The sequence below is a fragment of the Chiloscyllium punctatum genome, chromosome 1 (genome assembly GCF_047496795.1).
Source record: "Chiloscyllium punctatum isolate Juve2018m chromosome 1, sChiPun1.3, whole genome shotgun sequence".
NCBI lineage: Eukaryota > Metazoa > Chordata > Chondrichthyes > Orectolobiformes > Hemiscylliidae > Chiloscyllium > Chiloscyllium punctatum.
In genome coordinates this window covers 43791428-43817051 of record NC_092739.1, presented here as the reverse complement: position 1 = coordinate 43817051, position 25624 = coordinate 43791428, and the positions used below count along the sequence as shown (strand labels likewise).

The following is a 25624-nucleotide window of genomic DNA, read 5'->3' as shown; positions in this document are numbered from 1 at the left end:
ATGTAGCTGTCCTTACATAGCTTTGTAGCTCCCCCTACTCCCACTTCCAAATCTGAATAAGGGTTATACCCAAAACATTGACTTCTCCATCTCCTGATGCTGCTTGGTTTGCTGTTCTTCCAGCCTCCTCTTTGTCTACTTTGGATTCCAGTACCTGCAGTCTTCTTTATTTCTAAACTGAATTTCCATGTGGCCTCCAATGCGTTCATGCCATTTTGCTGGGAGTGCACCAGAATGCAGATTAGCCACAATTTAATTGAATGGCAGATTGGATGATAAAATAGCTTTTTCCTCTTTATATATGCCCATGTGTGCTGAAGAAAAGCTTGGGGAATTTACCCTTTATGCACAAGATTAAATCATAGACTGGATATAAAATTCAGTCTGAATTTTAAGCCTGTTTTCAAAATACTTTCAATAAACTAGAAGAGGTTTTGGAACTCTTCAGAAGATGTTTCAGTCATGACAATAAGGAACACCTTGGGGATAACTATCGACAGGAAAAATAAAGTCTGAATCAGAATGAACAGACTATTATTTGACCCCAATCTTATAACTTGCCATATTTTGTGTGAGGAATGTTTGTGCAATGTCATGCAATTGAGAGACAGCAGATATCCAGTGTCTCTGCTTCATTATTCAACAACTGAAGCTGCTGATATTCCCTTGAAATGCTGAGGAAACGATGATAAATCGGTATTAATGAGGACATGATTGGGAACATTAAAAATGATTGAAAATTCAGCTGCTTAGCCCTCCACACAAATGATCAATGACAATGAAAGGGATTTTAAGGGATTCGTTAGAATTTTGAGTTGGAGTGAAAGAAGCATTAAACTTTCCTTTTGGTCTTTTTTGTAAAATGTATGTCAAGGTAACTACAGGCCAGTGAGATGCATATCTGTCATGAGTGAAATATTAGAGATACAGAAGAAAAATATTTTGAAGAACAAGACAACAAGTCAGCATAGTTTTACTGGGGCAAATGGCATGCTTGACAAAGCTGTTTGAATTTGAGGGGTGGTATTGGAGCTCATGAAACACCAGTGAAATTCTTTAGACTATTACATTAGAGTTTTTAACCTGCAAAGTGGCAAAACACGATGTAGCAAAGGAGACAGAATAATCAACAGAGTATTGTGCTGGAGTCGTACAAAACGACTAGTGAGGTATCCCAAGATCAACACAGGAATCCCGTTCATGTTGTAGAACATATTTGAAAATGAGGATACAGTCAAAGTTATCTCAATGGCACTAAAATTGCAAGAGGGGTGCAAATAAAATCAACAGCAAGCTGTTCAGGCACAGAGGAAATCAACTAAAACAGGCTGAGAAATAACAAATGAAATATTGACTGAGCAGTGATGAGATTACTGTGAAAATTCAACATTCGACTACAAATTAATGGTTTACTGGATACAGAACAAGATTTGGGAATACCAGTGGAAACTTTCAAGTTATTTACACAGCATGCAACAGTGTTAAATAGAATCTTGTGTTGTATAATACATAAAATAGAACAAAAGGCATAGGATGTGACTCCATATAACAATGGTTTATCTCGATCTGGAGTACGTACTGTTCTAGTTGCCTTATGATAGGAAAGTCATCATAACATAGAGCTATTTGTCTGAAATTTCAACTACAAGAGGTTAATCATGCTCACATGAAAGAATACCAAGAGGGAATCTTACTGTAGTATTCAAAAACAATCCCTTCAGGTTTTCAAGAGTTAAACTCTGAAATATTTTTCCCTGCTCTTCAAATGACAGAAGCCCAGAAGTGAAGGTGAATGTAAATGTCAGATGTAACTATTTCCCACTGAATGATGAAGTTTACAATGGACTTTCCAATGAGAAAATGGAAACTACAAACCTCAGTAACTTTAAAGCAAAAATAGAATTGATATTTTGCAACTGAGAAAAGGAGGGATACCATGGCAATATTTGGATTCTGTGTTCAATTCTGGACTAGCCATCTGGACCAACACTTTTTCACCTGTATTTACATGCTTCCAAATTATTCACCTTGGACCATTATATGATAATGCTGATCTTAATCAGTAGCCAAATTTTGATTCTATCCCTTATTTGGCATAAAATTGACTCATAAGTATCAGAAGCTATGCACACATTATACAACAGCTTGAAGGTATTCTTAAGACAAATACATATGGAACCATGCAAAAGATCATGTTTGACAATTTTGCTTAATCAATGCACAGTCAGCAACAAACCATAGTATCAGTGATTGAAAAGTTATATTAATGATGTAGACATGCAAATAGTAAAATAATGAAAGCAGCACAAACAATGGAGTAATTGTGAAGTGCACACAATATGGAGTAATACCATGGTATGCTAGAGCTTCTGTTAGAAAAGGGGGGCAGCAAAAAAAATCACCTGTAGATAGCTGTACCCCACAATTCTTCATCTGGTATTGCCCCAACATATTATTGACAGAAACAACATTCCTGTCACTTACTTTTCTCTAGAGTAAACTTGATGTGAAAGGGATAATGGTACTGAAAATGTATTAGAGATTACTTATTCCCATGATTGGAAAATACATAGATTACACTTTATTTCTTACCAAGTCACTTATTACAAACATTTTCACAAAAGAAGCGATAAGCAGGAAACAGAGATAATTCAAAAATATTTCCTGATCTTTCCATTACTACAAAATAATCCTTCTTAGCACTTTTCAGGCTACATATCTGAGTCTAGTAGGGCAGCAGTAACTGAACTTCAAAAATAATTCAAAATGTTGTTGATAGATAATTTTAATCAAGTAACTAAGCAACTGTTCCTCCTTCAATTTAATAATGAGAGAAATTAAAATCTGCCTTTACAACAGGTAACTTAAATAGAACACCAAATGGCATATTCAATAACAATTCAATTAACTACTACTAAGGAATAGAGAACACATTGTGTTCTGTTTATGATCAAGGTCATTACATAAGAACACAAGAGACAGGAGCACGTGTTGACTGTATGACCCATTGAGCCTGCTCTCTCATACAATACAAACTTGGCTGATCTTTGTCTTCAACTCTGCTTTCCTACCCATTCCCATATTCCTTGATCCCTTGCCAGATCAAAAATATATCTATCTCATGGCTTAAATCTGTTTAATTGTTGGCCCATCCAAAACCCTCCAGGGTACAGAACTGCAATGTTTCATAACCCTTTGAGCGAAATTTTTCCTTATCTCAGTCCTCAAAGATAGAACAACTCCTGTCCTGAAACTGTGCCTGTGCTCTGGATTCCTCATCCAGCAGAAACAACCTCTGTCAACCCTGCAAAGCCCCTTCAGATTTTTCACTGTGATCACCTTTATTCTTCAAAATATCACAGAAAGAAATCCAAATACTCAGCCTCTCACCATAGGTCAACCCTCTCACCCCTGGGACCAGTCTGGTGAATCTTTGTACTGCTTCCTATGCAAATATATCTTTCCTTAAAATATAGAGACCCAAAACTGCAAACAGGGACTTAAAGTGTGAGCTCACCAAAGCCCTGTACTGGCCAATGTCCTCCTTGCTTTCTTGTTGATTGCTGTACCTACATGCTAACTTGGACTTTCTCGTACAATCACACTTTAATTTCCAGAAATATCAACATTTACAACTTTGTCACCTTTGAAAAAATATCTTTTTTTCTTTTATCACGTCATAGAGATGTACAGCATGGAAACAAACCCTTCAGTCCAACTCATCCACGCCAACCAGATATCCTAAATTATTCTAGTCCCATTTAGCAGCACTTGGCCCATATCTGTCTAAACCCTTCCTATTCATATACTCATTCAGATGCCTTTTAAATGTTGTAATTATACCAGCGTCCACCACTTCCTTTGGCAGCTCATTCCATACACGCACCACCCTCTGCGCGAAAATGTTGTCCCTTAGGTCCCTTCTTTTGACCAAAGCTTTCAGTGCTGGATCAGAAGAGCAGAGAATGAATCAAACCATGCAATGTACACTAGCCTGTGGCTTATATGTAAGACAGGTATAAGGGGCCAATCTTGTAGGGATCGAAGCGATGTGGATGATGGAAGGTTTGTGGTAAAACTAGATGAGAAGGCCAGTGAGGGCTCTCCCTATACCACAGGAGGCATCTCGCTCCATGTCTTTCATGTTTCTGATGAATGGTTTGGGGAGTTTCTCACAAGGCAGAGTAGAGTTAGCAATTAAGGGGGATTACTGCTTGTTCAAAACTTTATTAATGCCACAACTCATCTCACTTATATTCAGCTTTTGATCTTATCAAACAGGCTAGGTATTGAGAAAGCTCAACATGGAAATCAGAGTTAACAGCTAGCGTGTTCAGGTCACCATTGGCTGTGACCAGCCTCCATGCTGCTCAGCAACAACCAGCATCTCAGGACATGATTCACAGGCATCAGACGCATGTGTCCCTTGTCCATGGACATTGGCATCCAATATCTGTCTTCACAACGATCATGGCACCTCCACAAGCCACTTGCAGGACACTGAGGAAGCAGAGACCTGCAATGAATGGCTGCAGCAGTTCCTCAGAGCAGTTCACTTCCTTCCTCGGTGCTATCCAGACCTTGCCTTGCTGTCCCAATTAGTGCAGTGACACAGCCAGGCAGCTTCCTGTTCAACCACCTTTAATCAAAAGAGGGATACGTCTTGCTGTAAGGCAATGTAGTGTGTCACTCTCACCTTGAAATATACAACTAGGCGGAAGCCATTCAATATAATCATGGCTGATCATCCAATTCAGTACCTTTTTCCCGCTTTCTCCCAATAATCTTTGATTCCTTTAGCCTCTTAGCAAAGTCCTGTCTCCATGTGAAAAAGGGGTGTCTGGAGTGCGTGCCACATTCCATACTCCGCACCACCTCCCCCCCACCCCTCCCCTGTCACTGTGCAACCAATGACTGGGAGGCTGGAGTGCAGGTGTGTGTCCCTATCCAGCAGACCATGGTAACTTCTGGGCAATGAAGGCCATTGCCTCCCACATTCCTGTCTGCTGCATGTGGGTGAAGTCCAGCATTGCCGACATCATGAGGGTCCTCTCCTGCCTGATCTCTGGCAGTTCTCCAAGTGCCAGCAGCCTGGGGCGTTTCTTCCTCAGGCAGCTGTGGAGCTGTCATAGTGAGGTGCTCACAAATCCTACACTCTCAAACCTAATGTCCCCACTGGGGCTTGGTGGCCAGTGCAGAAGGCAGCCTTGCTGAGGCCTCAGTATTCCTGTCCTCAGAGCTCAAGAAAGTGGTGTCAGGGGGAGCCATGCATTTCACCTGGAGGTAGAGGAGAAGATGGCAACATCTGCAAAACAAAAAGAGAGACGGTGGTGTGGCCAATGGTTAGAAAAGAGGGTGAAACAAATGACACTGACAGTGGGGTTAACGTGAGAATTCCAATGAAATGAAGAAAGGGACTTACTCGATTGGTGAGAAATGGATGTCCCAACATCTCCAAAGGAGTGGTCCTAGTCTTCTCCAACGAAGGCCAAGATTCTCTTCTTGGCTGGGCTAAGGAGTCCAATTCCGGGCAGTCCTCCATCAATCTGGACCCCTTTCCCCACCTGTAGTGAGAGAGAGGGAGGGACTGAGTGAGGTGAAAGTGGCTGGCATAGTGTTAGTGCTGGCAGTGTAAAGGTGGTGATGTGTCCCAGGGACAGTGAGTAATGCAGAGCCCATGCAGGGTCAGTGGTGTGACAGTAGGGGTAGGAACGAGAGCAAACGAGGCAAAGTGTTGCAGACAACACACAGCAGTAGAGCATGAGCCTTGATGGTAGGGGTGTGCAGTAGCAGAGTTAATAGTGAGTGAGAGGTAGAAGAGAGTAGATGGCGGCACTTACCCTGGCAGAGCGGAGTAAGTCCATGACCTTATTCCAACACTGCTGGCGGTTCCTCCACACTGACCCCGGTGGTGACCTCAGACTGGGCCTGCTATGCCAGTCCTCTGACAAGAGGGCTCCTCTCCTTCGCACCACCCCCTCGACCAGGACCTCCAGAATTATGGCACTACCTTCTCCTCCAACACACTCAGTCATTGTCCTTGACCAAGCAGGGGAATTTTGGAATGCCAGTCCCCATTTGGGCACATTGCAGCCTTTTAAAGATGGTGCAACCTTTCGGCAGGCATCTGCTGAATGGTGAGTTCTTCCAGGAACAGCATGTGATAAAACAGGGTTGGAATCGGACAGGAGAGATATCGTGGGAGAGAGCAGGTGGTTGATGAGGTGAGTTTGGTAAGATACAGTAAGGAAACACTCCAGGCCCCTCAGCAAGAATCCTCCAAAAAACTCAATACAACTCAATTAGTTAAAAAAAGTGTAAGATACAGTCCAAGGAGTTTGCTAGCAGATGACCCTAATCTTTAACAGATGGTGGACATTATAGCTTCAAAAAACTAAATGATCTTCTCCAAATCCTATAAAAGCTACAGAAACAGGTCAATGGTGATGTCAAATAACAGGAGTTCTAGTCTCTAATTCAGTCTCTAAACAATCTATTACTACCTTAAACAGCTTTTGTTATTTGCAAACTGGCTTTTATGATGAGCAGGCAGATTTCCCTTTCAAAGTCAAAAAGGTAGTTTCCCAGGAATTAAAATGAAAGGTCCAGCTTTACGTCAACACCGCCAACATTAAATAATTAACTCCACAAAAATTACAGGTAGATTTTAAAAATATATTTCTAATTCTAAAGCTTCCCCTTTTTCTTTAAGATAGCTGAGAATTGGTTCAGCACATTTTGTTTGAAATGCATCCTACCTCTCAGGTTGATCAGACGCAAATGAACAATTCACCAGCTAAAAGCACAAAATAAGGTGGAAATAGTAGTAATTAAGGGCCTTAAACAACAAGGTTGTGATTTTTTTTGTTCTGATTTCTCTTTTATGCTGCCTGTCTTTTCTCCTACTCTTGTTTCCCAGGATTAGGACATGGACTTCTATTCGATTGGTCCATGCTTCTGGGCTACCCAGGAAACTGCTTTTTATTCATTCAGGGGATTACATCACAGAATAGGCCAACATTTATTGCCCATCCCTAGTTGCCCTTAAGAAGGTGGTGGTGTGCTACCCATTGCAATATATTTGGTGTAGGTAGACCCACAATGCCATTTGTGAGGGTGTTCCAGGATTTTGACTTGGCAACACTGAAGGAAGGGCAACAGTTTTCCAAGTCAGGATGGTGAGTGGCTTGGTGGGGAACTTGTAGATGGTGGTGTTCCCATTTATCTGCTGCCTTTGTCCTTTAGATGGAAGTGGTTGTGGGTTAGAAGGTGCTAAGGAACCTTGTTGATTTTCAACAGTGCATCTTTTGGATGGTACATGTTGCTGCTACTGAGCATTGGTGTTGAAAGGAACGAAGGGTTGTGTTATTTGGCAATTAAGTGGGCTGCCGGATGACCACAAGTTTCTTTAGTTTTGTTGGAGCTGCATTCATCCAGGAAAGTGAGGAGCATTCTATCATAATCATTGTTTGGATCTTGTGGATGGTGGATAGGCTTTAGGGAGTTAGGAAATGAATTACTCACTGTAACATTCCTAATCATTGCTCTGCTTTTGTAGCCACAGTATTTGTTTGGCTGTTCTCTGGTCTGTAGTTATTCCAGGATGCTCACAGTGAGGGATTCAGTGTGAAGGGATGATGGTTAGATTCTCTCTTCTTGGAGGTAGTTATTGTCTGGCACTTGTCACACAAACCTGGATATTATCCTGGTCCAGCTGCAACTGGACAGGGGCAGCTTCAGTATCTGATGAGTTGCAAAAGGAGCTGAATACTGTGCAGTCCATCAGCAAAAATCCCAATTTCTGATCATTTGCCAGAAGGAAGTACTAACCATTCACCATTAGGAAATTTTCCACAGGAAGGATTTTCTATCTGATAATCTTCCTGTTTGGCCACATCACAAACATATCTTCCATCTAACAAGTCCCGGTATGGGATATGAACTCAAGACTTTTTATTAAATAAATTTCAATTTTAGAAAAAAAGCTAATGTCAGTAACGATGAATATGAAATCTGCTGTGCTTACCCAGTCTGTCCTGTTTGTGACTCCAGATGCACAATAATGGGGTGGATGCTGAACTACACCCTGTAATAGTCTAGTAAGCCAATCAGTTGTATTAAAAATGCTGTAGCAAAGTCTGAGGATATATACCCTGGCCAGACCACCCATCAGCAGAAACAATAAAGAAACATGCTAACAAACTGACCGTGCAAAGTCCTGCTCTCTAATATTTTTGGATTTTACGCCAAAATTGGAAGAATTGTTTCACAGACTTGTCAAGCAGAAGCCTGATATAGTCATATTCACAGATGCACAGCATGCAGTCAATGTTCTAGAATTCATCACTAACATACTTAGGTATGTTCTGCCCACTCACAGAAAAGACTCACCAGAGGTGGTGACAAGCAGTATAATGTCAGAGGCAGTATGTTTTGGGTATACATTGTTTCTGAACAAGTGTCACTATATCAGGCCAAAACTGGACAACAGAACCTTTTATGACTGAACACCTACTCCCCTTCCTCAGTTGATGAGCCTGAACACTTGCATATCAGAATAAGCACAGAAGATGGGAGATACACTGAATATACACTCAATGGGACATTTCCATGTCTATTACAAGAATGGTACTTCAAATAGAGTCCCACTGAACCAGGTCTGTGGCAATAGGGAAAGAACCCTTTTTATAATTTATCCCTTGGGTGTAGGCATTGCTGGCAGATGCTGCCTGAACTTCTGTGCTCTTCCAGCACCACTAATCCAGAATCTGGTTTCCAGCATCGGCAGTCATTGTTTTTACCTATATAGCATTTATTGTCCATCCCTTACTAACCTAGAGAGGTGGTGGTGGTGAGCTGCCTTCTTAAACTACTACCTGGAGTGCTTGGAGTGTAGGGACACCCACAGTGCTGTTAGGAAGGGGTTACAGGATTTTGACCCAGCTAGTGAAGAAATGGCGATAAATTTCCAAAGTCAGGATGGTGAAAGACTTGGAGGGGGTCTTGCTAGTGGTGGTGTTTCCATGTATTTGCTGCCCCAATCTTTCTAGGTGACAGAGGTTGTGGGTTTAGATCTCATGATCACCAATCTACCTGTAGCTGATATTGATGAAACGGACTACTGTGTGAGGTGACAAACACCTCGCCTTCATGATGAAGATGCCCTCTATTTGTTTGCGGAGCCTATGGATTGTGCTAAATGAGATAGATGCAGAACAGATCTAGCAGCTCAAAACAACCATCCACGAGATGCTGCGGGCTATCAGCAGCAGCAGAACTGTATTCAACCACAATTGTAACCTTATTCTGGCATATCCTTACTCTGCCATTACCATATGGCTATTGGATCAACCATGGATTCGTGAAGAGTGCAAGAGTGTATGACAGGCGTAGCACCAGAGATACCTAAAAATACGGTGGTAATCTAGTGAAGCTACAACAACACAAGATCGTAGAGATACCAAACAGCAGAAGCAGCATGGGATAGGCAGGACTAAAGATCCCCCATCAAAATAGATTGAATCAAAATTCTGCAGTGCAACTACATCCTATCATTAATAGTGAGTAATTAAACAATTAACAGGAGAAGGAGGCTGCATAAACAAATCAGATTGTTAGTGCAAAACACAAAAGCTGAGGGACAGAATCATAGAATCCCTACAGTGTGGAAACAGGCTATTAGGCCCAACAAGTCCACACAGATTCTCCGAAGAGTATCCCACCCAGACCCATTCCCCCTACCCTATTACTTTTTTTCACATTTCCCCAGAATGATGGACCTAACCTATACATCTCTGGATACTATGGGCAATGTAGCACAGCTAATTCAACTACCTTGCATATCTTTGGACTGTCGGAGGAAACCAGAGCACCCGGAGGAAACCCACGCAGACACAGGGAGAACGTGCAAATTCTACACAGATGGTTGCCAGAGGTTGGAATCGAATCCAGGTCCCTGGCGCAGTGAGGCAGCAATGCTAACCACTGAGCTAACGTTCCACTGACAATCTGCAAGTTCCCTTCCCCACACTATGCTGGCTTGGAACTACAATGCCATTCCTTCACTGTTGCTGGTCCTTCCTACAAGACTGTGGGTAATCTGACAATACAAGGACTCAGTAATACTCACCACCATCTTCTCAAGGTGTGTGAAACCACCTCCAGCCAGAAGTGCTGAGTAGACTAATGCAGCCCCACCACACTTAAAGAAACTCAACACCATCCAGAACAAGGTAACCAATTTGACTCGCACCCCATCCACCTCCATTATTCATTCCCTCCACCACCAATGCACAATGGTAACACCAATACCAGTTACAAAGATGCACTTCATCAATTTGATACAATTTCTTCAACATTAATTGCCAAATCTGTGACCTCTACTACCTAAAGGAGAAATTTAGTAGGCACAATGAAACACACAATCTGCAACTTCCCCTCCCACACTATCCTGGCTGGAACTACAATGCCATTCCTTCACTGTTGCTGGTCCTTCTTACAGGACTGTGGGTAATCTGACAACACAAGGACTCAGTAATATAAGAAGATGACTCACCACCATCTTCTCAAGGTGAATTAGGGATATACAATAAATGCTGGTCCTTACCTGACATCTACACAAGCTGTCAATACCATCCTGGCTGAGACCTGCTCACGGCTAAAGAAGATAAGAACATGAAATGACTGAATGACTAAATCTCTTAGCTCTGTCAGGCTCAATGCCACGATTAGGAACTGCATTTGTTCATTACTCCATCTTGGAGCTTTTCCCAAGTTCTAATGAGGAATGCAATAACGTTGCTGAAGCTTGGCCAACTTAGGGTTAGGTTTGTGCATTAAATAATATGTTCACAATTTAATTCTAATTACAAGTCAGATACCATTCCCCATTCGAATTCTAAACGTTAACCACTCTTTTCGGTAACATCAAGGAGAGAGAAAGATATTGGACAAGTTTTACCTGACTATCAACAGGCAGCTAAAATTTTATTCACTTACCAACTTTGCTTAGGTGAACAGATTTAAAGAAGGGCAAAATAAAAACATAAGATGAGAGTAAATTTGTTTCAAAAGTGAATAATTATAAAAATATACCAAGTGCTTGATGTATTAAAATACGTTGAGTACAAACAAACAGGTTGTTGTAAAAACCAAACAAAAAAAAAATCAACAACTGCAAAGCTCCCCACTCCAACGACTACCATTACAGAACTGGTTCAGTTCATAGCAGTAAATTCTGTCTAGTATTAGTCAGTGGGATAGATCTTTGCTTTGCACAATAGCATAAACAGGTGTTAGTTAACTGGCAGACTGAGTTACAAACAAATTTTAAGTCAAACAAAATCAGGAAGATACAAGACCGGCAGGTGGCTTGCTATAACGTGATGCATATCATTCCACATAGTCAAGATCCAAACCAATATGTCAGAACATTAAGATTTACAAAATAAACGACTCTCTAAGCTTAGTTTCACCTCATTCTTGATCAAAAATATTGAAGTAATTTTCTCAATCTAATAAAACTGTCAAATGTAGAAAGGATCTCATACACTGGCAGGGATGACCACACAAAAGTAAGTACAACCTTTTCTGAAAATGCCCACCAGCACTGAACAGACAACGGAAACCAACTCAAGAAATAGCGGAATGCTACAGGACATACACTTTAAAACTCGCAAGTTCTTTACCCAGGGTTATGCAAACTAAATCAAGAATATATTTTATAAACTTCTCAAACTTAATTCTCAGTTCATAAAAGGAACCTAAACCATGCAAACGCACGCAGGGATCCACAAATCACGTTTTGATGAGTTCACGAACTGTAGCTCATTACATTCATCTACTTACATCATTTAGAAATAGCCTATTACTGCTGTTCAGCAAAGATAGTTCTTGAATGGTACCTGTACGTATAGGCCTACCTGGCAGAAATGTTACTATATATAATCCTATCAATAAGCATCATTGTTTCTAACCATTATCCAAAGGTTGCTTTGCTCTCCTTTCTCGTCCTTCCTTGTCAACATTAAAACCAGATCAGGAGATCGCTGGAGAAAGATGTAAATATATGAAAAGAAAAGAGAACACTAAAAATGTATTGAAAATACATACTTCTTCTTATCCTTGTCCTTCTTGGTGGTCTGGGAAGCTTGCTGAGCCTGTGATTGGAGCAGCTGAGTTGCTGCTTTTCTCTTGTTGAATGCATTCATTTCTTCCTCAAGATCTTTCTTCTTATCCTCAAGTTTCTTTTTCTCATCTTGATGGGTCTTCTTCAGGTGATCAAACTTTTCATGAAGCTGAGAACACACAACACACCACTCAGTTCCAACACAGGTCTACCTCATTCGCCCACCTAAGTGAATGAACATATGAAGCAATGCATGATACATAAACATAAGAATGTCATGTAGCAAAGACTAGCAATCCAGATGTTGGGAATGATTTCACCATGGCAGGCTGTGAAAACAGATTTAATAAAATCTACTATCTGTGGGCTACCACCAGAAAGGAAAACCCAGCATGAAAACCACCAGTTAGATGAAAAATTACTGAAAGAAACTTTTCACTCCTTACCTTTCATTACACCAATTCCACCTTGCGTGTTTTTTTTAATTCCCTCTGACCTCAGAGTAACATAGGATAGTTAAAAAATGTAACCTTGCCAGAATCACACACATCCCAAGTCTTGAGCTTTAAAATGTTGGCAGGTATTAGGTTTACTATTTCAAAACAAAAATCAAGTTGTCTTCCTTTGCCTATAGCATGAACCCACAGATGACGAGCATTCCTCATTCAAGCAAACCTTCTCTCCCTGTAAATTAAGCAGGTGAAATGACGTTGGTGGAAGAGGCATCACATTTGAAGGATATCTTGTTCCCATGAGTAATTTCTAACAGGGGAGACTGGATAACTTTCAGACTCAGGATAATCCCACTGCCTCTTAACTTGGGAAAGAGCACAGATATTTTGAAAGCTAGTTTGAGTAATGGTGGTCATGAAACTATTATTGATTGTTGTAACAATACATTTTGATGATCGCTACACCAGAAACGTAATTAGACCAGCTGTATAAATGTAGATGTAAGCAGCTCAGAAGCTGTGAATTATGCAGCAAACAACTCACCTCCTGACTCCCAAATCCTGCCCACAAGCACAAGTCAGGATGTGATGGAATACTCTCCACTTACCTGGATGGGTGCAGCTCTAACATCACTCAAGAAACTGAACACTATCCATGGCAGTCAATCCCCAACTTTCCAACAACTTGCCCAGGCAACAAACAAATTGCAACAACTTCTCAAGTGACACGACCCAACTACAGTGTGCTAAACCATCCCGCCTCCCCAAAGAACAATATTTTGTCCTCAGTTACCTAGACTCTCAGAGAAATATAATTGGATAACTCCCAAACCCCTGCTAAGTAACATTTTGCTCTTTTCCTTCTGCTCCAACACTCCCATCCTTTTGTCCTGTCGCTTCCCTGTCTTCCCTATCCATTCTGTTCTCCTGTCCTACCTCATCCACTGACTGAGTCCTCCTCTCCCTATCTTCCTCCTCCCACCAGATTTAATCGTATTATTGCCTTTACCCCTGAGCCTTTATAGTGTTCTTGATTGCAATCCTGTGGGTTTAATACTGCAAAGATCAGCTAATTTCTAATACAATTCATAACATGAAGAAAATAGTGTCTTGCTTTTCACCCAGTTCCTTGCATAAACTGTTGCTAACTGCCTCTCTTTCAGACAAACCTCTGCAGATTTGAACTGTACCACAGAAATCTGGACTACCTAATATCATTGGGGAGGATTAAGATTGAAAAGAGAAAAGTGTGTGTACAGGTTGACCGATTGAGGCAATGTGTGATATTTAAATTTCCAGATGTATGAAACAGAGGTGGAAGTCAGCAATGTGTTGGGCCTTGCACCCTTAAATTCCCTATCACAAGGGGAGAATGGCAGTTCACATGGAGTCTCAGGACTGGCAAGGGTTGCTGAGCTGTGAGGAGGGGATAGTATGGAGTAGGGTCAGGGGCTTGGAGGAGCACAAGAGAGATCCAGGTGATGAATGAAATGGGAAGGCTCTGTGGTCTGATAATGGTAGGAGTAGCAAGTCCAGACAAAGGAAAACATTAGTGGCCCGAAGGGAGGATTGTCAGTAATGTTCAGATGCATGTCCATTTCAAGGTGGCAAAGCCTTTGAGCTCTGATCTACAACATTTCAAAGATGCCTGTCAAGAAGGCAGAGGACATCATCTACATTCAATGCACAGGATGGAGGGCCAGTTAATCCTTTTCCACACTCAGTGGCAAGTACAATATTGGACATGAGCATGAACATTCAGTAAGAATGAATAAAAATAAAACACAACTTTGTTTCTTCCATAGAAAGATCCTCAACTCCCCTATAATCATTAAGGTGCGCAAGTACATTTACTTCTTTGACTAAGCTATGCAAAACAGATACATGAAAAAAATGTATTGTGAAATATTAATAAGTCAAATTTATATTTACAAAATTCATCTCTGTTCCATCTTTGTGCTCTTAAATCTTATGCTAGTGGCAATGGAGTTACAATCATAGGATCCCCAGAGTGTGGCAGAGGCCATTTCGGCCCATTGAGTCCACACAAACCCTCCAAAGAGCACCCCACGCAGACCCAAACTCACATCCTACCTTATCCCTGTAACCCTGTATTTTGGAAGGCCAATTCACCTAGCCTGCACATCCATGGACACTTTGTGCAATTTAGCATAGCCAATCCACCTACCTGCATGTCTTTAGACTGTTGGAGGAAACTAGAACACCTGAAGAAACCAAGCAGACATGTGGAGTAAGTGCAAACTCCACACTAACAGGTGCCCAAGGGTAGAATTGAACCCAGGTCCCTAATGCTGTAAGGCAGCAGTGCTAACCACTGAGCCATGATGCCATCCCTAAAGTTGACAGGAAGTCATGATCCCTGTGGCACTCCATTAGTTACAGGTTACAAGGTGCCTCACATGATATCTTTCTATACTCCTTTTGGAAATCCAAAATTCATTAAATTTACTGGTTCCCCTTTTTCTATCTTGCTTGTTACTTCCTCAATAAATAGGCAGGATGCTGGAAGAACACAGCAAGCCAGGCAACATCAGGAGGTAGAGAAGTCAACGTTTCGGGTGTAACCCTTCTTCAGGACTGTGGGTGGGTGTAGGAGGATCTACAGATAAAGGGAATGGCAGGGGCAGGGTGGTGAAGTGGGGATAGGTGAAGACAGAGAGTATGACCTGGTTGGAAGGAATGAATCCGATTGGTGGCAGTAAAGAGTGGAAGGGAGGGGAAGGGGCTGGGAAGGGAGTTGAGGGATGGGAGGGGATGTTATCTGAAATTGGAGAACTCAATATTGAGCCCTCTGGGATATAAGGCAGCCCAAGTGGAAGATGTGGTGTTGTTCCTCCAATTTGCGGTTTGGTTCAGTGTATCAATGGAGGAGGCCAAGGATGGTCATGTCGGAAAGAAAGTGGGAAGGGGTGTTAAAATGGGCGGTCCGGTTGGTCCCTGCATGCCCAGCTGAGATGCTTGGTGAACCGTTCCCGAAGTTTACGTTTGGTCTCCCCAATTCATCAAATATGATTATATGTACTTCTAAATGTTCAGCTGTTTCCTACCCACATTTCTCACACACAAACTAAATGTTAAATTTGCCCGAGGAGATATTTTATTGTGACATCGTTTATTAAACCCACCTCATTACACAACCAAATCCAGAACAGCCTGATCTCTTGGTGATTTCACAACATATTGTTCTTGGAAATATCCAAATGCACTCTACAAATTTTTCTTCTGGCTACTTCTGCCAATTCAATTTTCCTCATGTACAAGATTAGATTACTTTACAGTGTGGAAACAGGCCCTTCGGCCCAACAAGTCCACACCGACCCGCCGAAGCTCAACCCATCCATACCCCTAACCTAACACTCCGGGCAATTTAGCATGGCCAATTCACCTGACCTGCACATCTTTGGACTGTGGGAGGAAACCCATGCAGACACGGGGAGAATGTGCAAACTCCACACAGATAGTCACCTGAGTCAGGAATTGAACCCGGGTCTCTGGCGCTGTGAGGCAGCAGTGCTAACCACTGTGCCACCGTGCCGCCCCAATTCATCAAATATGATTATATGTACTTCTAGTGAAGATCAAAATCACCAATGATTATTGCACTGTCTTTTTACATGTTCTCATTATCCCCTGATTTAATGTCTGTCTTACAAACAGCTTTTTCATGGGGAGGGGTGTGTGCATGTGTGTGGGGTGTGTGCGCACACGCAAGCACACATGCACTATGTGTTACAGGTTATCACCAATGTCGTATTCTCCTTCTTATTTATTACCTCCACCCATATGAATTCTACACCATTCAATCCAAGATCAATCATTGCTATGACTCCTATTCCATCTCGTACTAACCTGCCATCCTTCCATTCTGTCCTCTTGAAAAGTGACATACCTCTGAATATTTAGTTTCAAGCTTTGATCTCTTTGTAACCATGTCATTGTGATGGTTACAAGATCATACCCATTAACCTCTATCTGTTTCATTTGAGTAAAGGGCCAATCATTTTTGTCTTTTTACCATTTTTTTAGCCCCATTGACCCATTTACTGCCTTCTTAAAATGCTTGTTCGCAGTCTCCCTTCTTGTCCCAATTTGGCAATCATTATCCAATACTTGCCATGTATTGCCACCATATCCTTTTGCTTTGTGTCCCTTCTTCTGAACCCTAGCTCCCCCCAACTTAGATAGATTAGATTAGCTTACTTACAGTGTGGAAACAGGCCCTTCGGCCCAACAAGTCCACACCGCCCCGCTGAAGCACAACCCACCCATACCCCTTCATCTACCCCTACCTAACACTACGGGCAATTTAGCATGGCCAATTCACCTGACCTGCACATCTTTGGACTGTGGGAGGAAACCGGAGCACCCGGAGGAAACCCACGCAGACACGGGGAGAACGTGCAAACTCCACACAGTCGGTCGCCTGAGGCGGGAATTGAACCCGGGTCTCTGGCGCTGTGAGGCAGTAGTGCTAACCACTGTGCCGCCCACAATTAGTCCTCTCTCGAGCCCTGCTATTTCATTTGTCAGGAAACTGGTCCCAACACATTTCAAGTGAAGCCATCTGACCCGAACAACCCTCTTCTATCTGAGGACCAGTGCCAGTGCCCCACACATTGAAACCCATTCCACACACTCACAATCTTACGAGCCACAGAGTTAACTCCTTGACTCTGTTTACTCTGTCAGTTTGTCAATGGCTCAGGTAGTAATACCAAGGTCTTTATCTTGGAGGTTCTGCTTTTTAGTTCAGTTCCTAACTATTCAAAATCTTTAAGCAAAACATCCTTTCCAGATCTATGAATGTTGTTAATACCAAAGTGGAGTACCATACCGGATCCCGCCTCTCCTACTCCAAGTTCCTCTCCAGCAAACATTAAACGGGGAATTTTGGACTATTCATTCAGTGATATTACTGCTACGTCACTTGATAAAAACTTAAGTGACACATTGAATTGGAACGGACATTTGTGCACCCAAACTAAAAATGTGAATAGGCAAAAGTAGGCTCGAATTTTGGCAGTGGTGGGGTTCAAACTCATAGAAACAGTAACATGAATCCAGCACCTCAGGTTGCACTGCCTTGATGCTCCATTTTAATTGTAATCGTGTGGAAATGGACAAAAGAAAGAGAGAAAGGAAATGGATCATATTTCAGGTTACTTCACTGGGAATGGCACATCAATGATAAATTCCTCCCATAATGTTTCTTTCAGTGGAAGTGGAGTTATACCTCTTTCTCAGCTTCTTTCAGCTCAGACTCCTTCTCTTTCACCCTCATGACAAACATCTGTCTCATCTCTTCTTCCTTTTTCTGCAGTTCAGTCAAAAATTCATTTCTTTTTGCTTCATAGGTCTCCTGCAAGCTAAGGCAAGAGAATAAAAGAACACATGAGCCAAACTGTACTTTATACGTAAACATTCCCTAAATATGAATATGTGTTTTCCTAGAAAAGGAACAAGATTTCTCTTTGGCTCCATCCCACACGGAGGAGTTAACATATAGTTTTTATCCATTATAAATATTTAAAAAGCTATTGTCACAAAATGTAATGATGAATACAACCTTTAAATTAAATTGAAATATTGTACTCTAATTAATACAAAACTAACAAAGTGTATTTCTACATATCTAAAGCACAAAATATTGCAGATTATACTTAATTGGATGGAAATAATTTTAAGACACATTGGGGCCTCAAGCTCTTTGATTTCTGTTTGTTCTGCTCATTTTGCAAGCAGCAATCAAACTCAGACATAAAATTTATCTAATTCAATTAAACACTTATTTGAAATGTATTTAATATCTTTTACAACCCTACATTTCACAGAAGTTGACCAGTTATGGAAATTTTTCACAGTTATAACCCAAGTTTTAACAAGCGATGTGATTGGAGAGTTGAACTGTTGAATTAGATCCTTATTTGTCTAACACCCAAACCCACATGTAATAAAGACAAGTATTAATAAATATGGGGAGAAAGTGAGAACTGCAGATGCTGGAGATCAGAGCTGAAAATGTGTTGCTGGAAAAGCGCAGCAGGTCAGGCAGCATCCAAGGAGCAGGAGAATCGACATTTTGGGCATGAGCCCTTCTTCAGGAAGGATTCCTGAAGAAGGGCTCATGCCCAAAATGTCGATTCTCCTGCTCCTTGAATGCTGCCTGACCTGCTGCGCTTTTCCAGCAACACATTTTCGGATATTAATAAATATGATCAGAATAATGAATCAATCAATGTCCCCTTTCTAGCTCAGGGACTCTGAAGTTGCTATACTGCCCCTAACATTGCACTATTTGAATTCAATGAATGAAATTTTGGACATGCATCCACAACCAGGGCCTCCCTAATCGGTAAACTTGATATTACATGATCATAAAACCAGTGACAGATATAGCAAATGTCTCAAGTGCAAAAGCTCACATTTTAAAATTCACCATCATAAACCTAAGTTCTTACAGGACATTAAAAAACTATTTTCTATTCTAATGGATTTCAATAAATCAACACTATACAACCTATTTTGATTTGGAATAGAAAAATATCAAATATCAAAAGATCAAACGCCAACAACTTTAAATTCAGTTCTGTACCTGAATGGTTTGCTGTCTGGATCAGTGTCTTTAAATCCCATTTCCTCCAGTTTGCAACGTCTGTACAGTTCATAATGGCGTGCATGTGTTTGCTCCCTTAGATCCTCCATATTTACACGAATCAACATTTCACGGAGCTTTACAAAGTCACAGTGGCTTTCATTCTCCACTATAAAGTTGTTTATTTTTCCCATGAAAGGAAAAAAAGGGAAACATTTTCTTGTCAATAACTGATTTCTTTCAACGAAGTTTAAAGTATAAAAAAATCAAGTTTCTTAACATTTCCACAAATCAATGATTACAGACTGAGGGCATTTTCATAATACACTTCTACCTTGTCAAATGGTTTAAAATACCTACAATGTGGAAACAGGCTCTTCGGCCCAACAGGTCACACCAACCATCTGAACAGTAACCCACCCAGACCCATTTCCCTACCCCATGTTTAACCCTGATTAATGGGTAATCACGCAATCTCACAATTGTTCGTTCAATCATTAAATACATGAAACAGAGGAAGGGCATTTAAAAAGAAAGATGCATCTTCTTCAAACATACCCTGGACAACTCCCCAGGGATACTGCCGAGCTTTTGCCATTTTATTACCAATCTTTATTTCTTCAGTGCTGCCAACAACAGCAAATGGAAGATGACCCTGGAGAGAAAGTAAAAAAGTTAGTTCTTCCCACATTAGTCAGCATCCGAGTGAAACCGTAACAGTACATTCCACTGGAATGTCTGTTAACATGGAGCATGTTTTTCAATTCAAACAAATGGCATTGCAAGTATATAAAGAACAAAACCCTACTACAATGCCGAACTTTGAAATGTAAAACACATCAATTCTAAAATACAATACTCATGAATATTTGACAACTGTAAACAGAAAACATTTTTTCTTTAAGAGTAGGTAGTGAAATTCAAAATGTTAATGCTTGCCCCAAAGCATACTGTCTCAAAGAACCGCAACATCTTCCTGCTTCTGAAGTTACTGCGACAAAATGGCATTACAACCCTGAAACTGAACACGTTTATTCTAATACAATTTCATGGTATGTTTAAAAATATTACAAATTAGATTGCAAAAAAATGTAAAGCAATTGAAATATCAAAAAAGAAAATATACCCCCTCCCTCCACACCTACACAAGTAATTACAACTTACATTCATTGTCGAATTGATCTCAGCAACAGTTTCATCATCTGTTGGGAACTGGTAAATCTGCACACCATTACTGACCAATTCACTCATGATTTTTATCTTGAATTTATGTAATTCGCTCTTGGAGATTGTGTCTGCTTTGGCGATTATGGGGATTATATTCACCTGCAAAAATAAAAGTACATGCCTTGTTTGGTCCAAGAACACATCCGAAGTTCTGCAGTATTAAAAGGTAGAACAGCATTTCAGGGAGATGCACTTTTGATTGACATTGATGACAATACACTGACCAGTGGCAATAGCAACAGATGACTTACAGCTCACTCGCATATGCTCATGCATGTGTTATTAGTTTGCATGTTCTCCCCACATCTGCGTGGGTTTCCTCCGGGTGCTCCATTTCCTCCCACAGTCCAAAAGTGTGCAGGTTAGACAGTTTAGCCATGCCAAACTGTCCACTGTCCAGGGATGTATAGGCTAGGTAGATTAGCCATAGTAAATGCAGGATCCCAGGGATAGGTAAAGCGGGTAGTTCATCAGAGGAGTCAGTTTGGACTCAATGGTCAAACGGCCTGCTTCCACACTATGATGATCGTATGATTCTATGTATAGAATTGAAAGCATGTGGAATTCTTCATCTCTGAGGACAGTGGTATTTCAGCAATGAATAATGGTGTTGGACAGAAAGGAAATTAATGATGTGATATGTGATAAGCCATGAAGTTGAAGGTGGATTGAAACTTCAACCATGCTCTTAATAAATGCAAGAGTAGATTTTCAAGAGTCCACGTAGTCTACTTCTGCTTCTTATGTGCTTATATTAGAATGCAAGGATAGAGTAATGAATTGTTAACATTGTGCAAGTCGAAAAATTCTTTTTCCATGGAACCAGTATAACTGACTCCTGAAATTATCTTTTCCCTCCATTTCTAAACATATCATTCTATTTGATTACTTGTACTGAAAATTGAAAAAATATGAGATACTTATTGGATTCTGCAAATGCAATGAATTTTGGAGATAAACATCAATAATAAACAAAGTTCAGAAAATGAATGTCTGACTAGAAACAAATGCGAAAACATAAAATAATTTACTTGTGAATGTGTATTAAGCAAGAGCAGATGAAAAAAAGTGAGGTTATGAAATGAAATTGTTAGTAAAGGTGCCAGCAGATCAGAGCTCTTCAAACTGATGTAGGACTTAGCATGAAGGGAATAGAAACATAATTAACTTAGATCACAAAGTGGAAAAGACTTCAAAGCCAATTCTAGTTTTGCAGAGATTAAGAGAATATATATTTCAACCATTGCCGTGTGTAGTCAGCAAAGGTTGTGAATTTGAAGGTAAGAAGATGGGAGCCCTCTGTTTGTTTCACATTTTTAACAAAGAATCTAGGAAACAATCTTTCATTCTGGACAAATAAAAAAAAAGCATTGAACAATAATCTTATTTCTAAAAATTTTGCTACTTCCTTTTAAGTAGCTGTAACAGAAAAACCAGTGTCTGCATCCTTTCAACAAACTAAAAAGGAATGAAGAAGGAGCATGCCACAGGAAATAAAAACAATATGAGATTTGCAACAGGAAATGAATTACCCCAACACATTGAGGTAATTTCTTTAAAATTAGCTTATTTGAATTTATAGATCTACAAAACCACACTATTTAATACATGGAAATCTCATGATAGCTCATCTCATGATAATCTTATAAGCACAGATTTACCAGAAAGCTAACTTATAGATGTTTTTCTACTCAGGAAATTATGTGCAGTTTATTGCATCTTAAAATTTATTTTCAAATTCCATCAGATCAAATCAAATAACATCATCTTCAGGAAACAGAAATGGAAAGGAGGAACAGGAAGTACTTTAAAAGGGGGAAGGAAGGGTAACTACCCTTGACATCAAAACACGATTGACTAAGTGTGACTTCTAGAAGCTCTAACAAACCTGGAGTCAACGGAGATCAGTGGCAAAACTCTCTGCTGGTTGGAGTCATACTTGCCAGATAAAATGATGGAGGTCTCAGTAGGAGTTCCTCAGGGTGTAGAATTTCAAATCTATTACACACCTCGACAGAAAGTGGTACCTCTTAGCTCAGAAATAGGGACACTTCCATGGTGCCACAAGAGCCCCAGGTTCCTCACGATAATGTCCTAGGCCCAACCATCTTCAGCTGCTTCATCAATGACCTTTCCTCCAGCAGAAGATGAGAGTTGGGAATGTTGATACGTGACTGCACAATGTTCAGTACCATTCACAACTCAGCAGATACTGAAACAATCCATGTCCAAATGCAGCAAGACTTGGATAACTTTCAGGACTGGGCTAAATGGCAAGTAACATTCATCCCACACAAAATTCAAGCAATCACCATTTTCAACATACAACCATTGTCTCTTGACCATCGCTGAATTCCTCACTATGAATATCCTGAGGGCTTACCTTTGATCAGAAATGAAACTGGATCAGCCATATAAATAATATGGCTACAAAAAGTTGGTCAGAGGCTGTGATGCACCGCCTGACTGCCAAAGCCTGTGCACTACCTACACGGCGCGAATCTGTGATTGAATACTCTCCACTTGCCTGAATAAATGCAGCTTCAACAAATCTCATGTAGCTCAACAACATCCATGTCAAAACAACTATTTGATTGGCACTCCATCCAAAACTTTAAATATTCACTCCTTGCACCAGTGATATACAGTGACACGTAATGTGTACCATCTACAAGATGCACTGACAACAAGCTACTAAGGCTCATCTGACAGCACCTTCAGCACAAGGTCAGAAGTGGCGACATTCACCGATAATGGCACAATGTTCAGCACCGTCACAACTCCTCAGATAATGAAGCAGGGTCAAAAAGTGTGGTGCTGGAAAAGCACAGCTGATCTGGCAGCGTCCAAGCAACAGGAGCTCTCCTGGTGCTTGGATGCTGCCTGACCAGTTGTGCTTTTCCAGAACCACACTTTTTGACTCTGATCTCCAGCATCATATCAGAACTCCTGACAAGGTTAAGACAAGGCAGAAGCATGTGATTTTGAGTTAGCCCTGAATGAGATGCTGAGAGACCACTTGGCACGTGAGATTAATGACAAAATCATGCAGAAGCACTTACTAGCTGAAGTCCAAATGGACTTCAAACAGGCATTACAATTGGCTTTGTCATTAGAAAATGAGGCAAGTGGAACATGGGAACTACAGGGCATCCCAATAGAAGTAGACACCCTCACCTGTCTGACTGAGCTTGGAGAACACCACTCGAGTGTAGGAATCACAGAGCCTCACATAGGGCAAATCCTGAGCAGAGGGATCCTAAGCCAGAAGAACCGCACAACACAGCAAAGTCTCGGCTAAGTAGCTAAAACGCTCTTCAGGATCTGGGCTGGCAAGCTGTTGAAGTTGCTGCTAGTACGTGGACTTGACAGCAAAGTAGTCCTACAAGGCCTGACTTGAGTAACAATATGCATAGGCCAGTACACAGGATGGTGCACACCCTGGACAGTCCCTCTACTATGTAGGTTGAAAAATTCAATTGCTTAGCAACGTCCAAATCAAAACCAATTAAAATTAATGTTTGGATAAATGGTCACCCAGTTCCTGTGGAGGGCGATACTGGCACAGCTACATCTGTGATTGTAGAAGCTGTCTTTAACAAGATTAATTCGGGGCTCCAACCCTTGACTTTGCTCAGCCAGACTGAGAACATACACTGGGGAACCGTTGCAAGTTCAGGGTACGACTTCAGTTCCAGTCTCCTAGGAGGAGAGGTTGATGGAGTTACCACCGATGGTAGTAAAAGACTTGGGCTCAAGCATATTGGGGTGGAATTGGTTGAGAAAGATTTGCCTCTATTGGCTCAACATTTTTCAATTAGAAAATGGTTGCCTCATTAAAGTCCTAGTGAAATACCCCAGAGTTTTTCAGGAAGGGCTTGGAACTATCAAAGGGGCCAAAGCCAAGTTACATATTGACCAGGAAGCAATTCTACGATTTTGCAAGGCCCGCCTGGTGCCATTTGCCTTGCAGGCAAAACTAGAGTTGCAAATCAGAAGGCTGGAGAGTGAATGAATCACCAAACCAGTGCAGTTTGCAGTATGGGCAACACCAGTCGTATCAATTATGAAGCCTGAAAGCTCAGTTCTCCTTTATGGGGATTTTAAGCAAATGGTAAACCACTTCTCACCCAATGCCTCACATAGAGTGTGTGGGTGTGTGCGTGTCTTGTCCTTTATGAAGCTGAACAAGAGCTATGTATACATGCAATTCAACTGGATGAGGAGTCCCAGAAGTACGCTACAATTAATACGCATAAGTGGTTATACCAATATACACGACTACCATTTGGGGTACCATCAGCCTGTGTCCATGGAGAACATTTTACAAGGGCCACCCCAGGTTGGAATTTATCTGGATGATACACTAATAATAGGGAAGACCGATAAAAAGCACTTGAACAAGTACTTAAACAATTCCTCCAGGTGGGTACATGCCTGAGAAGGATGTGTGCTCCAGGCACCCCAAATGTGTTACACTTGTTGAAGGATAAAGTGAGGGCAATCAAAGGAGCCCCAGCTCCCACATCTGTACTGAAGCTCAGGTCTTCCCTTGTACTAATGAATTATTACAGGAAATTCATACATAACCTGGCCTCCACTTGGGACCCTTACACCTGCAATTGAAAAAGGGTCAGCCTTGGAAATGGTCATATGGTCAAGAAATAGCCTATAGGGAAGTGAAAATGCAGCTATTATCCAACGTGTTGGCCCACTATGAACCAAAGCAAGAAGTAGAGATGATAAGCGATGCCTCCCCATACACATCAGGGCAGTGTTGGCTCACTAGTGGCCCAACAGAGAGGAACGCCCAAAAGCAGACGCTTCCTAGACTTTGGCTGATGCTGAATGCAAATATGCACAGATTGAGAAGGAAGCTTTGATGGTCTTCTTTCGTGTGAGTAAGTTCCACCAATACCTTTATGGATGGGAATTTGTCATAGTAACAGATCACAAAGCCCTGTTAGGGCTACTGAAGGAAGACAAGGCGGTGCTGCCCATAGCTTCCAGTAGAATTAAGTGTTGGGCCCTTATTCTCAGTGCATACAAGTTAGAACACCATCCAGGAAGCCAAGTGGCTAATCCGGATGCCTTGAGCTGCCTCCCACTGGCAGATACTCCACCTGTGATGCCTCCACTGGAAAAGTCCATTATGGTTTTAAACCTCCTGGATACCTTTCTAGTCACCACTGACAATATCTGACT

General features: G+C 41.2%; 1 protein-coding gene across 11 annotated transcripts in view; it reads right to left on the bottom strand.

Annotated features, from left to right (window-relative positions):
- Positions 1-25624, bottom strand: part of LOC140457064 (septin-11) — a 128254-nt gene that overhangs the window by 5377 nt on the left and 97253 nt on the right. For 4 of the 11 annotated variants that reach the window (XR_011953328.1, XM_072551069.1, XM_072551239.1 and 1 more), the window contains 7 exons: positions 20357-20518; positions 19751-19847; positions 19193-19361; positions 17834-17966; positions 12112-12296; positions 10607-10657; positions 5423-5564 (listed from right to left, as the gene is read on the bottom strand). Coding sequence is in view for 10 of the 11 variants with exons in the window: in XM_072551069.1 (XP_072407170.1) it covers positions 5423-5564; positions 10607-10657; positions 12112-12296; positions 17834-17966; positions 19193-19361; positions 19751-19847; positions 20357-20518 (939 nt within the window). In the remaining variant the exon portion in view is untranslated. Of the gene's footprint in view, positions 1-2558; positions 5306-5422; positions 5565-10606; positions 10658-12111; positions 12297-17833; positions 17967-19192; positions 19362-19750; positions 19848-20356; positions 20519-25624 lie in introns of those variants that run through there. The other 7 variants (XM_072551411.1, XM_072551392.1, XM_072551403.1 and 4 more) reach the window with 4 other exon arrangements.